We start from the raw sequence: 18718 nt of genomic DNA on the forward strand, positions 1-18718 counted from the left end.
CTCAGCACAATCTCTTCCAGTCCCGTCCATGTTGCTACAAAAGTTGGGTATTCATCCTTTCTGATAGAGGCATAATACTCCATAGTGTATATGGACCACATCTTCCTTATCCATGCGTCCGTTGCAGGGCATCTTGGTTCTTTCCACTGTTTGGCGACCGTGGCCATTGCTGCTATAAACATTGGGGTACAGATGGCCCTTCTTTTCACTACATCTGTATCTTTGGGGTAAATACCCAGCGGTGCAATTGCAGGGCCATAGGGAAGCTCTACTTTTGATTTCTTGAGGAATCTCCACACTGTTCTCCAAAGTGGCTGCACCAACCTCATTCCCACCAACCGCGTAAGAGGGTTCCCCTTTCTCCACATCCTCTCCAACACATGTTGTTTCCCGTCTTGCTAATTTTGGCCATTCTAACTGGTGTAAGGTGGTATCTCAATGTGGTTTTAATTTGAATCTCCCTGATGGCTAGTGATGATGAACATTTTTTCATGTGTCTGATAGCCATTTGTATGTCTTCATTGGAGAAGTGTCTGTTCATATCTTCTGCCCATTTTTTTTTTTTTTTATATGATTGTCTGTTTTGTGTGTGTTGAGTTTGAGGAGTTCTTTATAGATTCTGGATATCAACCTTTTGTCTGTACTGTCATTTGCAAATATCTTCTCGCATTCCGTGGGTTGCCTCTTTGTTTTGTTGACTGTTTCCTTTGCTTTTGATCTTGATGAAGTCCCAAAAGTTCATCTTCGCTTTTGTTTCCTTTGCCTTTGGAGACATATCTTGAAAGAAGTTGCTGTGGCTAATATCGAAGAGGTTACTGCCTATATTCTCCTCTAGGGTTCTGATGGATTCCTGTCTCAAGTTGAGGTCAAAAAGACCATTCTTATTCCTTTTAATTGTTTTATTCCCTCATTGTACGTCAGTTCACCATAATGTAGCCTTTTCTTTTTAGATTGTCAATTCTAATACAAGGATCTAGATGTCTGTCCTTAATGTCACTGTCCAATCAAATTTTATGAGACATCTTCCCTAGTCCTCTTGCAGATTACCACTCACTTATGTAATAATAATAAGTCACTGTAGTAGAACTTAACTTTACTCCTGTAGACATTTTTTGCTTCTTAAAAAGGAGACGTTTACCAACTTATGCCTTGCTGACTCCATGATCTGATGAGAAGTTAGGCTCAAAAAGCTAGAGTCCTGTTTCTTTTCTCCATTCATATCTTTATTCTGTCGCTCAGTGCCTCGCATATCCATTTCCATCAAATCTTGGGTGTAGGATCTGCTGTCTACTATTTACTTCATTATGTTTTATGAACTTGTTTTAAAGTGTAGACTCATCCATAGATTTCACCATCTAGGAAGGAAAAAGATGAACTCTGGGCCTTTAGCTTTCCTGTTTTGAAATCTTGCTAATCCAAAGTTGCAACTCACAATTAGATACTCTTTTGACCTGGTTCTTGTGTATAACACTGGTGTTGATCCTGTTCTTGGCACAGATCCTACATTCTCAGAAAACACAGTTGTCTTTATCCGTCTTCTTTTAGTTTAAATAGAAAGATATGTACTTTAATAGCTCAACGTGAAATTAATGGAATAAACATTTATTCCATTATTTCAAGAATACAGCTGTAAATTATCAGGTTTTATTTAATGGAGTTCTCAGAGACAAATAGTAGATAATCAGTTCGAATTCCAAAAAAAATGTCAAAGCCTGTTTGTATGATATGGGAAAGCTTGGTGGCACAACATAAAGACGAGATGGTCTTACTTACCTCCCCACATAAAGAAGCTTGGCGTGAGATAAAGGAAAAGTTATATTCAATTTAAATAATGCCAAAGGACAGTATCTTTGGTTTTCTACTGAAAAGATTAAAAATGATTCCATAATGTTCTCTTTATTTCCTCACTGATGAAAGCAGAATAAAGATGGAGTGTTAGATTGATTAAAAAATACTCAAAGCTGCCTATTTCTTCTAGAATTTCAGTTAATGGAAATCAGGTAAAAGGTCAAATGTTGGTTATTGAACCATTTCTAGTTTTTCAGCTCTTATACGTCAAATCATATTGTCTCTCTGCTTGCGAGTTTTTGTTTTCCCCTAATTGAGGGGAGAATCTGAAAAGGTGTTCCTGCCAGTTGTAATAATTTGTAATTGAAGGGAAACTTAGAAAAATATCTTAAGAGGAAAGAAGATGGTGGCAGAGTAAGAGGAGCCTAGGTTCACCTAATCCCTGAAGACTAACAGAACAAAGTCCACTATTAGAGAGAAGAGGCCACACCAAAGAAGGTCGGAAGTACAGAGATGTGGTTTAGGAGAGAAACAGATCCTGGCTGCTGCAGAGGAGAGGGAGTCGTGGTCATGGAGAAGGGCAGGAGCGAGACACGGGACTGTGCAAAGAGAACGTTTCCCTGTAGCCACTGGCTACACTGGAAAGTGAGAGGAGCTTAATTGCATGAGTTCTTATAACTAGGGGGGCTTAAAACCTGGAATTCTAAAGGTCACTGGGCTTGGCTGGGATAGAGCTTGCAGTGCACTGTGCTGCTCTTGGAGAAAAGGCAGGCAAACAACCCGGGAGCATACAGCATGGAAACAGTGATCTGAACGGTGTCTGGGGCATACAGTAGGGAAATTACTCACTCTTTTCAGAGCGTTTCCCTGAGAGGCAGTGTTCACAGAGACCCCTCTCTAGGAATAAAGGAACCAGCTGGTACCATTTCCCTCCAGTGCCCCTCAGCAGAAGCACAGAGCCATCTGTGGGAGGCAGTGCAGCTCGGACACTGGCTGCCTAATCTGCTTACACCGAGCACCATCCCCTTGCACTCCAGTGGAACTGCCCTGCTCAATCATTCTTGCCTCAGTTCCACCACAGCAGGCCTTTCCCCCAGAAAATCAGCATATTACAAGAAGAATGGAATTCTAAACAGTCACCTTTGCAAACAAAAGGAGATAGAAATGGATAACAAAGGAGTTCTGGGGTATTTTCTTTAGTTATTTTGAAGTACACGTGTGTATGTATTTGTATGTATATATATTTTATTTTCTGAAATTATTGTTTTTTCTCCGTGTGTGCGTGTGTGTGTGTACATATGTGTGTGTGTGTGTGTGTGTGTGTATCTATATATATATATTCTCCATGTGTGTGTGTATATATATATGTATACATATGTATGTATATATATGTGTGTTTGTATATATATATTTTCTCCATGTATATATGTATATATATTTTAAAGCCAACACTGCAAGCATAGAGGATTTTTAAAGCATGCGTATTTGAAATTGAGATTCAATTAAGTGGATTAACTTGACAGTTAGCTCGAGATTTCCCAAGTGAATTGAATAAAAGTACAGTATCTCAGTACTTTTTATACATATATAAGTATATATTTATAGTATAAATCTATGTATATGTGTGTATACATATATATTTTATATATTTATACATTTATGCAAGCTATACATAGTAGCTTTATATACATTTTAGGTTGGCATAATTTTATTCTTATTTATATAAATTTGAATTTTTAGTCTGAAATCATGTATCCTATGACCTTTTAATCCTTTGAAGGCCCTTACTTTTCATTAAATCATAATTTGGGACAACTGTGATGAGCTTTAGCAAAACTGTATTTGATTTAATCTTCCCACTGCTATTTATAATTTTTTAAGCAATTTTACAAATACTTTGCTCATTTCAAAGCTCAGTTACTATCATTTGGGCATAAGTTTGTCCAACGCAAAGTGAATTGTATCTCTGAAATTTATTAATTGGGCATTGGATCTCCATTTTTCAGATTTTCAGATTAATTTTCAGATTAATGAGGGGTGGCAGGATTCTTGTGTAGCAGGAATGGAGGTCAGGGAGAGAGGTGAAAGCCAGGTCATCTAGGGTCTTGAAGGCCATTAGAATGACTTCACTTATGTTCTGAGATAGTTATCTATTAAAAGGATTTGAGCAGAGGATTGAACATGTGAAGAACTCTGACATTAATTTAAGCCTCTAATAGAAAAGAGGGAAAACATTTCATAGTGTAGAATTTACCAGTGTTAGTCCCACCTATATACCCATTTCTTTTTGAGACTTCAGTAGATTGGGAAGCTTTGGGAAAATTCACCCACAAGGAAAGGATAGTGGGGCTGAATTAATTAACTAAGTAACATAATACTGACTAGGCAGGATAACATCTTTTTGTGTCTTTAACCAAATTCATTAAACAGCCATAATGTGTACATGTTAGGAAAAGGAGATGAATTGATGTTTGTAGTGAAATTTTCCAAGTACATAGGTTAAAGTTATATATTGTTAACATAATTTAATAGTAAGATGATTTATAAAACCAGTAACAGAAATGTCTTATTAGGGAGCTGTGAGACAACTTCAAGAAGAACTGGCCGATACCCTAAAAAAACTGTCTACGTCGGTGGCTTCACTGGAGGAGACATCACGTTGTCGTATGAATTTAGAAGATGAGGTAAAAGACTTAAAGGAAAAACTGGCTCAGAGTAGGAATCAGGTATGTATGCAATGTAACATGTCAAGTTAATCTGTAGTTGGTTAAATAATATGAAGTGTTTTAGGATGCTTATTTCCATGGACCACTTCCTTCTGTATTTTCATTATAATTAATTTAGTATAATTTTAGTATCTTCACAATGTACTTATTTCTTAAACTTTGACTTTGATTCTGTTATTTGTGTTATACATTTTTTTCTTATAGTAGTTACCCTTAGGAAAGTTGAAACTTACACATCATTCCTCACAGAAATTGGGACTTTTTCCCTACTAAATAATTTTTTTAAAAGACTTATTTATGTATTTGTGGTGGGGGCGGTCGGAGAGGCAGAGGGAGACGGAGAGAATTTCAAGCAGACGCCTGACCAGCACAGAGCCCCCCCCCATGCTGGCTTGATTCCATGACCCATAAGATCATGACCTGAGATAAAATCCTGAGTTGGATGCTTAACCAACTGAGCCACCCAGGTGCGCTAAATAATGTTTTTTTAATGCTATCTCTGTTACCATCATGAGCTAAGCCGTGTAAAAGCAGAAGATAATGTTTAATAGATTGTTTCAGAAAATTGTCTTCTTTCTCATCTTCACTTTTTTGAATGGATACAGAATCTGTACTGATTTCAGGATAACTTGTACAGAAGAGTGATTTCACAAACCAGTTGGACTTAGGCATTTCCTTCATTTTCTTTTCCTTTTCAATATATAATAAATGCACAGAAATATTTAGATCATGCATACTATATACACCCAAAAGAGAGAATTAAGAAAATTATCTAGGTCTTGCCATTGGATTTTTTTTAAAGCTTTATTGAGATGGAATGCACATTCCATACAATTCACCCATTTAATATGTGTAGTTCAATGTTTGGGTATATTGATAGAGTTGTGCAACCATTACTGCCATCAAGTAGAACGTTTTAATTACCCTGAAAAGAAACCCTTAATCCTTGCCCCCAGGCTCAGGCAACCACCAGTCTACTTCCTGCCTCTCTAGAGTTGCCCATTCTGAATATTTCATATACAGGGAATCACACAGTGTGTGGTCCTTTGTGACTAGCTTCCTTCGCTTAATGTTTTTGGGGTTCATCTGTGTCATAGCATGTATCAGTGCTTCATTCCTTATTATCAAACTGTACTCCATTGTGGGCTAAAACCCTTGTTCATTCATCATTGGATGCACCTTCGGGTTGTTTCCACTTTTTGGCCATTAATGATGCTGCTGTGAACATGCATTTAGTCATTGTCTGGACATCTCTTTTTATTTCCCTGCCATCACATTTTATCCTGTCAGTTAACTGGGTTGATTTCACCATCTCTCAGTCTTTTTTAAGAATTAACATATAATGTATTATTTGTTTCAGGGGTACAGGTCTGTGATTCATCTGTCTTACACAATTCACAACATTCAGCATAGCATATACTCTCCCCAGTGTTCAGCACCCGGCCACCCCATCCCTTGCACCTCCCTCTCCTCCAGCAACCCTCAGTTTGTTTCCAGAGATTAAGAGTTTGTCTCCCTCCCCGGTCCCATCTTGTTTCATTTTTTTCCTTTCCTACTCCCCAAACCCCCCATGTTGCCTCTGAAATTCCTCGTACCAGAGAGCTCATATCATAATTGTCTTCCCCTGATTGACTTATTTCGCTCAGCATAATACCCTCCCTCTAGTTCCATCCACGTCATTGCAAATGGCAAGATTTCATTTCCTTTGATGGCCGCATAGTAGTCCATTGTGTGTATATACCACATCTTCTTTATCCATTCATCTGTTGATGCACATCTAGGTTCTTTCCATCATTTGGCTATTGTGGACATTGCTGCTATAAACATTTGGATGCACATGCCCCTTCGGATACCTACATTCGTATCTTTAGGGTAAATACTCAGTAGTGTTGCTGCTGGGTCACAGCGTAGCTCTATTTTCAATTTCTTGAGGGACCTCCATGCTGTTTTCCAGAGTGGCTGCACCAGCTTACATTCCCACCAACAGTGTCGGAGGGTTCCCCTTTCTTCGCATCCTTGCCAACGCCTGATGTTTCCTGACTTGTTAATTTTAGCCGTTCTGACTAGTGTCAGATGGTATCTCAGTGTAGTTTTGATTTGTATTTCCTTGATGCCAGGTGATGTTGAGCACTTTTTCATCTGTCTGTTGGCCATTTGGGTGTCGTCTTTGCAGAAATGTCTGTTCATGTCCTCTGCCCATTTCCTGACTGGATTATTTGTTCTTTGGGTGTTGAGTATGATAAGATCTTTATAGATTTTGGATACTAGCCCTTTATCTGATATGTCATTTGCAAGTATCTTCTCCCATTCTGTCAGTTGCCTTTTGGTTGTGTTGACTATTTCCTTTGCTGTGCAAAAGCTTTTGCTCTTGATGAAGTCCCAGTAGTTCATTTTTGCCCTCTCTCCCCTCCCTTTTGGGGATATTTCTAGGAAGAAGTTGCTGCGGCTGAGGTCAAAGAGGTTTCCGTCTCTGTTCTCCTCAAGGATTACGATGGATTCCTGTCTCACATGGAGGTCTTTCATCCATTTGGAGTCTGTTTTTGTGTGTGGTATAAGAAGATGGTCCAGTTTCATTCTTCTGCTTGTGGCTGTTCGATTTTCCCAGCACCATTTGTTGAAGAGACTGTCTTTTTTCCATTGGACATTCTTTCCTGCTTTGTCGAAGATTAGCTGACCATAGACTTGAGGGTCCATTTCTGGGCTCTCTATTCTGTTTCATTGATCTATGTGTCTGTTTTTGTGCCAGTACTACACTGTCTTGATGATGACAGCTTTGTCATAGAGCTTGAAGTCTGGAATTGTGATGCCTCCGGCATCAAGCCCTGCATTAGGCTCCCTGCTCAGCAGAGGGCCTGCTTCTCCCTCTCCCTCTGCAGATCCCCCTGCTTGTGTTCTGTCTGTCAAATAAACAAATAAAATGTTAAAAAAAAAAACCCACAAAAACTTAATTATGTTGAGCATCTCATCTCTTTATGTGTGTTATTATCCATTTCTATATCTTCCTTAGAGACTGAATCAATTATTTTGCCCATTTCTTTATTGTCTTTTCATTATTGTAAGAGTTATTTGTGTCTCCTAAATACAGATCCCTTATCAGATATAAGATTTTCAAATCTTTTCTCTTATTCAGTAGGTTTTCTTTTCACTTTATTGATGGTGACCTTTGAAGCAAAGATGTTTTTAATTTTGATGAAATATACTTAATCTTTTTTTGTCTCTTGGTGTCATATCTAAGAAACTGTTGCCAAATCCAGTCACAAATGATACACCTATGTTTTTTTCTGTGAGTTTTATCGTTTTAGCTCTTAGGTTTTGAGTTCATTTTGTATATATGTTATGAGGTAGAGTGCTAATTTTATTACTTTGCATGTGGATATCCATTTGTCCTAGTACCATTTGTTAAAAAGACTATTCTTTTTTAAATTTTTTTTATTTTTTAAATGTTTATTTTAGAATAGATTCAGATATACAGGAAAGTTGCAAGACGTATATAGAGTTTCTTTTTTTTTTTTTTTTAATTTTCACCTCTATTTTTTTTTTTTTTATTTATTTTTTTCAGTGTAACAGTATTCATTGTTTTTGCACCACAGCCAGTGGTCCATGCAATCCGTGCCCTCTCTACTACCCACCACCTGGTTCCCCCAACCTCCCACCCCGCGCCCCTTCAAAACCCTCAGATTGTTTTTCAGGGTCCATAGTCTCTCGTGGTTCACGTCCCCTTCCAATTTCCCTCCACTCCCTTCTCCTCTCTAACTCCCCTTGTCCTCCATGCTATTTGTTATGCTCCACAAATAAGGGAAACCATATGATAATTGACTCTCTCTGCTTGACTTATTTCACTCAGCACAATCTCTTCCAGTCCCGTCCATGTTGCTACAAAAGTTGGGTATTCATCCTTTCTGATAGAGGCATAATACTCCATAGTGTATATGGACCACATCTTCCTTATCCATGCGTCCGTTGCAGGGCATCTTGGTTCTTTCCACTGTTTGGCGACCGTGGCCATTGCTGCTATAAACATTGGGGTACAGATGGCCCTTCTTTTCACTACATCTGTATCTTTGGGGTAAATACCCAGCAGTGCAATTGCAGGGTCATAGGGAAGCTCTACTTTTGATTTCTTGAGGAATCTCCACACTGTTCTCCAAAGTGGCTGCACCAACCTCATTCCCACCAACCGCGTAAGAGGGTTCCCCTTTCTCCACATCCTCTCCAACACATGTTGTTTCCCGTCTTGCTAATTTTGGCCATTCTAACTGGTGTAAGGTGGTATCTCAATGTGGTTTTAATTTGAATCTCCCTGATGGCTAGTGATGATGAACATTTTTTCATGTGTCTGATAGCCATTTGTATGTCTTCATTGGAGAAGTGTCTGTTCATATCTTCTGCCCATTTTTTTTTTTTTATATGATTGTCTGTTTTGTGTGTGTTGAGTTTGAGGAGTTCTTTATAGATTCTGGATATCAACCTTCTGTCTGTACTGTCATTTGCAAATATCTTCTCGCATTCCGTGGGTTGCCTCTTTGTTTTGTTGACTGTTTCCTTTGCTTTTGATCTTGATGAAGTCCCAAAAGTTCATCTTCGCTTTTGTTTCCTTTGCCTTTGGAGACATATCTTGAAAGAAGTTGCTGTGGCTAATATCGAAGAGGTTACTGCCTATATTCTCCTCTAGGGTTCTGATGGATTCCTGTCTCAAGTTGAGGTCAAAAAGACCATTCTTATTCCATTTAATTGTTTTATTCCCTCATTGTACGTCAGTTCACCATAATGTAGCCTTTTCTTTTTAGATTGTCAATTCTAATACAAGGATCTAGATGTCTGTCCTTATGTCACTGTCCAATCAAATTTTATGAGACATCTTCCCTAGTCCTCTTGCAGATTACCACTCACTTTTGTAATAATAATAAGACACTGTAGTAGAACTTAACTTTACTCCTGTAGACATTTTTTGCTTCTTAAAAAGGAGACGTTTACCAACTTATGCCTTGCTGACTCCATGATCTGATGAGAAGTTAGGCTCAAAAAGCTAGAGTCCTGTTTCTTTTCTCCATTCATATCTTTATTCTGTCACTCAGTGCCTCGCATATCCATTTCCATCAAATCTTGGGTGTAGGATCTGCTGTCTACTATTTACTTCATTATGTTTTATGAACTTGTTTTAAAGTGTAGACTCATCCATAGATTTCACCATCTAGGAAGGAAAAAGATGAACTCTGGGCCTTTAGCTTTCCTGTTTTGAAATCTTGCTAATCCAAAGTTGCAACTCACAATTAGATACTCTTTTGACCTGGTTCTTGTGTATAACACTGGTGTTGATCCTGTTCTTGGCACAGATCCTACATTCTCAGAAAACACAGTTGTCTTTATCCGTCTTCTTTTAGTTTAAATAGAAAGATATGTACTTTAATAGCTCAACGTGAAATTAATGGAATAAACATTTATTCCATTATTTCAAGAATACAGCTGTAAATTATCAGGTTTTATTTAATGGAGTTCTCAGAGACAAATAGTAGATAATCAGTTCGAATTCCAAAAAAAATGTCAAAGCCTGTTTGTATGATATGGGAAAGCTTGGTGGCACAACATAAAGACGAGATGGTCTTACTTACCTCCCCACATAAAGAAGCTTGGCGTGAGATAAAGGAAAAGTTATATTCAATTTAAATAATGCCAAAGGACAGTATCTTTGGTTTTCTACTGAAAAGATTAAAAATGATTCCATAATGTTCTCTTTATTTCCTCACTGATGAAAGCAGAATAAAGATGGAGTGTTAGATTGATTAAAAAATACTCAAAGCTGCCTATTTCTTCTAGAATTTCAGTTAATGGAAATCAGGTAAAAGGTCAAATGTTGGTTATTGAACCATTTCTAGTTTTTCAGCTCTTATACGTCAAATCATATTGTCTCTCTGCTTGCGAGTTTTTGTTTTCCCCTAATTGAGGGGAGAATCTGAAAAGGTGTTCCTGCCAGTTGTAATAATTTGTAATTGAAGGGAAACTTAGAAAAATATCTTAAGAGGAAAGAAGATGGTGGCAGAGTAAGAGGAGCCTAGGTTCACCTAATCCCTGAAGACTAACAGAACAAAGTCCACTATTAGAGAGAAGAGGCCACACCAAAGAAGGTCGGAAGTACAGAGATGTGGTTTAGGAGAGAAACAGATCCTGGCTGCTGCAGAGGAGAGGGAGTCGTGGTCATGGAGAAGGGCAGGAGCGAGACACGGGACTGTGCAAAGAGAACGTTTCCCTGTAGCCACTGGCTACACTGGAAAGTGAGAGGAGCTTAATTGCATGAGTTCTTATAACTAGGGGGGCTTAAAACCTGGAATTCTAAAGGTCACTGGGCTTGGCTGGGATAGAGCTTGCAGTGCACTGTGCTGCTCTTGGAGAAAAGGCAGGCAAACAACCCGGGAGCATACAGCATGGAAACAGTGATCTGAACGGTGTCTGGGGCATACAGTAGGGAAATTACTCACTCTTTTCAGAGCGTTTCCCTGAGAGGCAGTGTTCACAGAGACCCCTCTCTAGGAATAAAGGAACCAGCTGGTACCATTTCCCTCCAGTGCCCCTCAGCAGAAGCACAGAGCCATCTGTGGGAGGCAGTGCAGCTCGGACACTGGCTGCCTAATCTGCTTACACCGAGCACCATCCCCTTGCACTCCAGTGGAACTGCCCTGCTCAATCATTCTTGCCTCAGTTCCACCACAGCAGGCCTTTCCCCCAGAAAATCAGCATATTACAAGAAGAATGGAATTCTAAACAGTCACCTTTGCAAACAAAAGGAGATAGAAATGGATAACAAAGGAGTTCTGGGGTATTTTCTTTAGTTATTTTGAAGTACACGTGTGTATGTATTTGTATGTATATATATTTTATTTTCTGAAATTATTGTTTTTTCTCCGTGTGTGCGTGTGTGTGTGTACATATGTGTGTGTGTGTGTGTGTGTGTATCTATCTATATATATATATTCTCCATGTGTGTGTGTATATATATATGTATACATATGTATGTATATATATGTGTGTTTGTATATATATATTTTCTCCATGTATATATGTATATATATTTTAAAGCCAACACTGCAAGCATAGAGGATTTTTAAAGCATGCGTATTTGAAATTGAGATTCAATTAAGTGGATTAACTTGACAGTTAGCTCGAGATTTCCCAAGTGAATTGAATAAAAGTACAGTATCTCAGTACTTTTTATACATATATAAGTATATATTTATAGTATAAATCTATGTATATGTGTGTATACATATATATTTTATATATTTATACATTTATGCAAGCTATACATAGTAGCTTTATATACATTTTAGGTTGGCATAATTTTATTCTTATTTATATAAATTTGAATTTTTAGTCTGAAATCATGTATCCTATGACCTTTTAATCCTTTGAAGGCCCTTACTTTTCATTAAATCATAATTTGGGACAACTGTGATCAGCTTTAGCAAAACTGTATTTGATTTAATCTTCCCACTGCTATTTATAATTTTTTAAGCAATTTTACAAATACTTTGCTCATTTCAAAGCTCAGTTACTATCATTTGGGCATAAGTTTGTCCAACGCAAAGTGAATTGTATCTCTGAAATTTATTAATTGGGCATTGGATCTCCATTTTTCAGATTTTCAGATTAATTTTCAGATTAATGAGGGGTGGCAGGATTCTTGTGTAGCAGGAATGGAGGTCAGGGAGAGAGGTGAAAGCCAGGTCATCTAGGGTCTTGAAGGCCATTAGAATGACTTCACTTATGTTCTGAGATAGTTATCTATTAAAAGGATTTGAGCAGAGGATTGAACATGTGAAGAACTCTGACATTAATTTAAGCCTCTAATAGAAAAGAGGGAAAACATTTCATAGTGTAGAATTTACCAGTGTTAGTCCCACCTATATACCCATTTCTTTTTGAGACTTCAGTAGATTGGGAAGCTTTGGGAAAATTCACCCACAAGGAAAGGATAGTGGGGCTGAATTAATTAACTAAGTAACATAATACTGACTAGGCAGGATAACATCTTTTTGTGTCTTTAACCAAATTCATTAAACAGCCATAATGTGTACATGTTAGGAAAAGGAGATGAATTGATGTTTGTAGTGAAATTTTCCAAGTACATAGGTTAAAGTTATATATTGTTAACATAATTTAATAGTAAGATGATTTATAAAACCAGTAACAGAAATGTCTTATTAGGGAGCTGTGAGACAACTTCAAGAAGAACTGGCCGATACCCTAAAAAAACTGTCTACGTCGGTGGCTTCACTGGAGGAGACATCACGTTGTCGTATGAATTTAGAAGATGAGGTAAAAGACTTAAAGGAAAAACTGGCTCAGAGTAGGAATCAGGTATGTATGCAATGTAACATGTCAAGTTAATCTGTAGTTGGTTAAATAATATGAAGTGTTTTAGGATGCTTATTTCCATGGACCACTTCCTTCTGTATTTTCATTATAATTAATTTAGTATAATTTTAGTATCTTCACAATGTACTTATTTCTTAAACTTTGACTTTGATTCTGTTATTTGTGTTATACATTTTTTTCTTATAGTAGTTACCCTTAGGAAAGTTGAAACTTACACATCATTCCTCACAGAAATTGGGACTTTTTCCCTACTAAATAATTTTTTTAAAAGACTTATTTATGTATTTGTGGTGGGGGCGGTCGGAGAGGCAGAGGGAGACGGAGAGAATTTCAAGCAGACGCCTGACCAGCACAGAGCCCCCCCCCATGCTGGCTTGATTCCATGACCCATAAGATCATGACCTGAGATAAAATCCTGAGTTGGATGCTTAACCAACTGAGCCACCCAGGTGCGCTAAATAATGTTTTTTTAATGCTATCTCTGTTACCATCATGAGCTAAGCCGTGTAAAAGCAGAAGATAATGTTTAATAGATTGTTTCAGAAAATTGTCTTCTTTCTCATCTTCACTTTTTTGAATGGATACAGAATCTGTACTGATTTCAGGATAACTTGTACAGAAGAGTGATTTCACAAACCAGTTGGACTTAGGCATTTCCTTCATTTTCTTTTCCTTTTCAATATATAATAAATGCACAGAAATATTTAGATCATGCATACTATATACACCCAAAAGAGAGAATTAAGAAAATTATCTAGGTCTTGCCATTGGATTTTTTTTAAAGCTTTATTGAGATGGAATGCACATTCCATACAATTCACCCATTTAATATGTGTAGTTCAATGTTTGGGTATATTGATAGAGTTGTGCAACCATTACTGCCATCAAGTAGAACGTTTTAATTACCCTGAAAAGAAACCCTTAATCCTTGCCCCCAGGCTCAGGCAACCACCAGTCTACTTCCTGCCTCTCTAGAGTTGCCCATTCTGAATATTTCATATACAGGGAATCACACAGTGTGTGGTCCTTTGTGACTAGCTTCCTTCGCTTAATGTTTTTGGGGTTCATCTGTGTCATAGCATGTATCAGTGCTTCATTCCTTATTATCAAACTGTACTCCATTGTGGGCTAAAACCCTTGTTCATTCATCATTGGATGCACCTTCGGGTTGTTTCCACTTTTTGGCCATTAATGATGCTGCTGTGAACATGCATTTAGTCATTGTCTGGACATCTCTTTTTATTTCCCTGCCATCACATTTTATCCTGTCAGTTAACTGGGTTGATTTCACCATCTCTCAGTCTTTTTTAAGAATTAACATATAATGTATTATTTGTTTCAGGGGTACAGGTCTGTGATTCATCTGTCTTACACAATTCACAACATTCAGCATAGCATATACTCTCCCCAGTGTTCAGCACCCGGCCACCCCATCCCTTGCACCTCCCTCTCCTCCAGCAACCCTCAGTTTGTTTCCAGAGATTAAGAGTTTGTCTCCCTCCCCGGTCCCATCTTGTTTCATTTTTTTCCTTTCCTACTCCCCAAACCCCCCATGTTGCCTCTGAAATTCCTCGTACCAGAGAGCTCATATCATAATTGTCTTCCCCTGATTGACTTATTTCGCTCAGCATAATACCCTCCCTCTAGTTCCATCCACGTCATTGCAAATGGCAAGATTTCATTTCCTTTGATGGCCGCATAGTAGTCCATTGTGTGTATATACCACATCTTCTTTATCCATTCATCTGTTGATGCACATCTAGGTTCTTTCCATCATTTGGCTATTGTGGACATTGCTGCTATAAACATTTGGATGCACATGCCCCTTCGGATACCTACATTCGTATCTTTAGGGTAAATACTCAGTAGTGTTGCTGCTGGGTCACAGCGTAGCTCTATTTTCAATTTCTTGAGGGACCTCCATGCTGTTTTCCAGAGTGGCTGCACCAGCTTACATTCCCACCAACAGTGTCGGAGGGTTCCCCTTTCTTCGCATCCTTGCCAACGCCTGATGTTTCCTGACTTGTTAATTTTAGCCGTTCTGACTAGTGTCAGATGGTATCTCAGTGTAGTTTTGATTTGTATTTCCTTGATGCCAGGTGATGTTGAGCACTTTTTCATCTGTCTGTTGGCCATTTGGGTGTCGTCTTTGCAGAAATGTCTGTTCATGTCCTCTGCCCATTTCCTGACTGGATTATTTGTTCTTTGGGTGTTGAGTATGATAAGATCTTTATAGATTTTGGATACTAGCCCTTTATCTGATATGTCATTTGCAAGTATCTTCTCCCATTCTGTCAGTTGCCTTTTGGTTGTGTTGACTATTTCCTTTGCTGTGCAAAAGCTTTTGCTCTTGATGAAGTCCCAGTAGTTCATTTTTGCCCTCTCTCCCCTCCCTTTTGGGGATATTTCTAGGAAGAAGTTGCTGCGGCTGAGGTCAAAGAGGTTTCCGTCTCTGTTCTCCTCAAGGATTACGATGGATTCCTGTCTCACATGGAGGTCTTTCATCCATTTGGAGTCTGTTTTTGTGTGTGGTATAAGAAGATGGTCCAGTTTCATTCTTCTGCTTGTGGCTGTTCGATTTTCCCAGCACCATTTGTTGAAGAGACTGTCTTTTTTCCATTGGACATTCTTTCCTGCTTTGTCGAAGCTTAGCTGACCATAGACTTGAGGGTCCATTTCTGGGCTCTCTATTCTGTTTCATTGATCTATGTGTCTGTTTTTGTGCCAGTACTACACTGTCTTGATGATGACAGCTTTGTCATAGAGCTTGAAGTCTGGAATTGCCCTGCTCCCTGCTCAGCAGAGGGCCTGCTTCTCCCTCTCCCTCTGCAGCTCCCCCTGCTTGTGTTCTGTCTGTCAAATAAACAAATAAAATGTTAAAAAAAAAAAACCCACAAAAACTTAATTATGTTGAGCATCTCATCTCTTTATGTGTGTTATTATCCATTTCTATATCTTCCTTAGAGACTGAATCAATTATTTTGCCCATTTCTTTATTGTCTTTTCATTATTGTAAGAGTTATTTGTGTCTCCTAAATACAGATCCCTTATCAGATATAAGATTTTCAAATCTTTTCTCTTATTCAGTAGGTTTTCTTTTCACTTTATTGATGGTGACCTTTGAAGCAAAGACGTTTTTAATTTTGATGAAATATACTTAATCTTTTTTTGTCTCTTGGTGTCATATCTAAGAAACTGTTGCCAAATCCAGTCACAAATGATACACCTATGTTTTTTTCTGTGAGTTTTATCGTTTTAGCTCTTAGGTTTTGAGTTCATTTTGTATATATGTTATGAGGTAGAGTGCTAATTTTATTACTTTGCATGTGGATATCCATTTGTCCTAGTACCATTTGTTAAAAAGACTATTCTTTTTTAAATTTTTTTTATTTTTTAAATGTTTATTTTAGAATAGATTCAGATATACAGGAAAGTTGCAAGACGTATATAGAGTTTCTTTTTTTTTTTTTTTTAATTTTCACCTCTATTTTTTTTTTTTTATTTATTTTTTTCAGTGTAACAGTATTCATTGTTTTTGCACCACAGCCAGTGGTCCATGCAATCCGTGCCCTCTCTACTACCCACCACCTGGTTCCCCCAACCTCCCACCCCGCGCCCCTTCAAAACCCTCAGATTGTTTTTCAGGGTCCATAGTCTCTCGTGGTTCACGTCCCCTTCCAATTTCCCTCCACTCCCTTCTCCTCTCTAACTCCCCTTGTCCTCCATGCTATTTGTTATGCTCCACAAATAAGGGAAACCATATGATAATTGACTCTCTCTGCTTGACTTATTTCACTCAGCACAATCTCTTCCAGTCCCGTCCATGTTGCTACAAAAGTTGGGTATTCATCCTTTCTGATAGAGGCATAATACTCCATAGTGTATATGGACCACATCTTCCTTATCCATGCGTCCGTTGCAGGGCATCTTGGTTCTTTCCACTGTTTGGCGACCGTGGCCATTGCTGCTATAAACATTGGGGTACAGATGGCCCTTCTTTCCACTACATCTGTATCTTTGGGGTAAATACCCAGCAGTGCAATTGCAGGGTCATAGGGAAGCTCTACTTTTGATTTCTTGAGGAATCTCCACACTGTTCTCCAAAGTGGCTGCACCAACCTCATTCCCACCAACCGCGTAAGAGGGTTCCCCTTTCTCCACATCCTCTCCAACACATGTTGTTTCCCGTCTTGCTAATTTTGGCCATTCTAACTGGTGTAAGGTGGTATCTCAATGTGGTTTTAATTTGAATCTCCCTGATGGCTAGTGATGATGAACATTTTTTCATATGTCTGATAGCCATTTGTATGTCTTCATTGGAGAAGTGTCTGTTCATATCTTCTGCCCATTTTTTTTTTTATATGATTGTCTGTTTTGTGTGTGTTGAGTTTGAGGAGTTCTTTATAGATTCTGGATATCAACCTTCTGTCTGTACTGTCATTTGCAAATATCTTCTCGCATTCCGTGGGTTGCCTCTTTGTTTTGTTGACTGTTTCCTTTGCTTTTGATCTTGATGAAGTCCCAAAAGTTCATCTTCGCTTTTGTTTCCTTTGCCTTTGGAGACATATCTTGAAAGAAGTTGCTGTGGCTAATATCGAAGAGGTTACTGCCTATATTCTCCTCTAGGGTTCTGATGGATTCCTGTCTCAAGTTGAGGTCAAAAAGACCATTCTTATTCCATTTAATTGTTTTATTCCCTCATTGTACGTCAGTTCACCATAATGTAGCCTTTTCTTTTTAGATTGTCAATTCTAATACAAGGATCTAGATGTCTGTCCTTATGTCACTGTCCAATCAAATTTTATGAGACATCTTCCCTAGTCCTCTTGCAGATTACCACTCACTTTTGTAATAATAATAAGACACTGTAGTAGAACTTAACTTTACTCCTGTAGACATTTTTTGCTTCTTAAAAAGGAGACGTTTACCAACTTATGCCTTGCTGACTCCATGATCTGATGAGAAGTTAGGCTCAAAAAGCTAGAGTCCTGTTTCTTTTCTCCATTCATATCTTTATTCTGTCACTCAGTGCCTCGCATATCCATTTCCATCAAATCTTGGGTGTAGGATCTGCTGTCTACTATTTACTTCATTATGTTTTATGAACTTGTTTTAAAGTGTAGACTCATCCATAGATTTCACCATCTAGGAAGGAAAAAGATGAACTCTGGGCCTTTAGCTTTCCTGTTTTGAAATCTTGCTAATCCAAAGTTGCAACTCACAATTAGATACTCTTTTGACCTGGTTCTTGTGTATAACACTGGTGTTGATCCTGTTCTTGGCACAGATCCTACATTCTCAGAAAACACAGTTGTCTTTATCCGTCTTCTTTTAGTTTAAATAGAAAGATATGTACTTTAATAGCTCAACGTGAAATTAATGGAATAAACATTTATTCCATTATTTCAAGAATACAGCTGTAAATTATCAGGTTTTATTTAATGGAGTTCTCAGAGACAAATAGTAGATAATCAGTTCGAATTCCAAAAAAAATGTCAAAGCCTGTTTGTATGATATGGGAAAGCTTGGTGGCACAACATAAAGACGAGATGGTCTTACTTACCTCCCCACATAAAGAAGCTTGGCGTGAGATAAAGGAAAAGTTATATTCAATTTAAATAATGCCAAAGGACAGTATCTTTGGTTTTCTACTGAAAAGATTAAAAATGATTCCATAATGTTCTCTTTATTTCCTCACTGATGAAAGCAGAATAAAGATGGAGTGTTAGATTGATTAAAAAATACTCAAAGCTGCCTATTTCTTCTAGAATTTCAGTTAATGGAAATCAGGTAAAAGGTCAAATGTTGGTTATTGAACCATTTCTAGTTTTTCA

At 38.0% G+C, this 18718-nt stretch overlaps 1 protein-coding gene across 1 annotated transcript in view; it reads left to right on the plus strand.

Moving 5' to 3' along the window:
* Positions 1-18718, plus strand: part of LOC125107624 (ankyrin repeat domain-containing protein 26-like) — a 129189-nt gene that overhangs the window by 84043 nt on the left and 26428 nt on the right. Inside the window, exons 28-29 of the mRNA XM_047742906.1 lie at positions 4362-4514; positions 12714-12866. Of these exons, the coding sequence (XP_047598862.1) occupies positions 4362-4514; positions 12714-12866 (306 nt within the window). The remainder of the gene's footprint in view (positions 1-4361; positions 4515-12713; positions 12867-18718) is intronic.

This window comes from Lutra lutra, chromosome 8 (genome assembly GCF_902655055.1).
Source record: "Lutra lutra chromosome 8, mLutLut1.2, whole genome shotgun sequence".
Classification (NCBI taxonomy): Eukaryota; Metazoa; Chordata; class Mammalia; order Carnivora; family Mustelidae; genus Lutra; species Lutra lutra.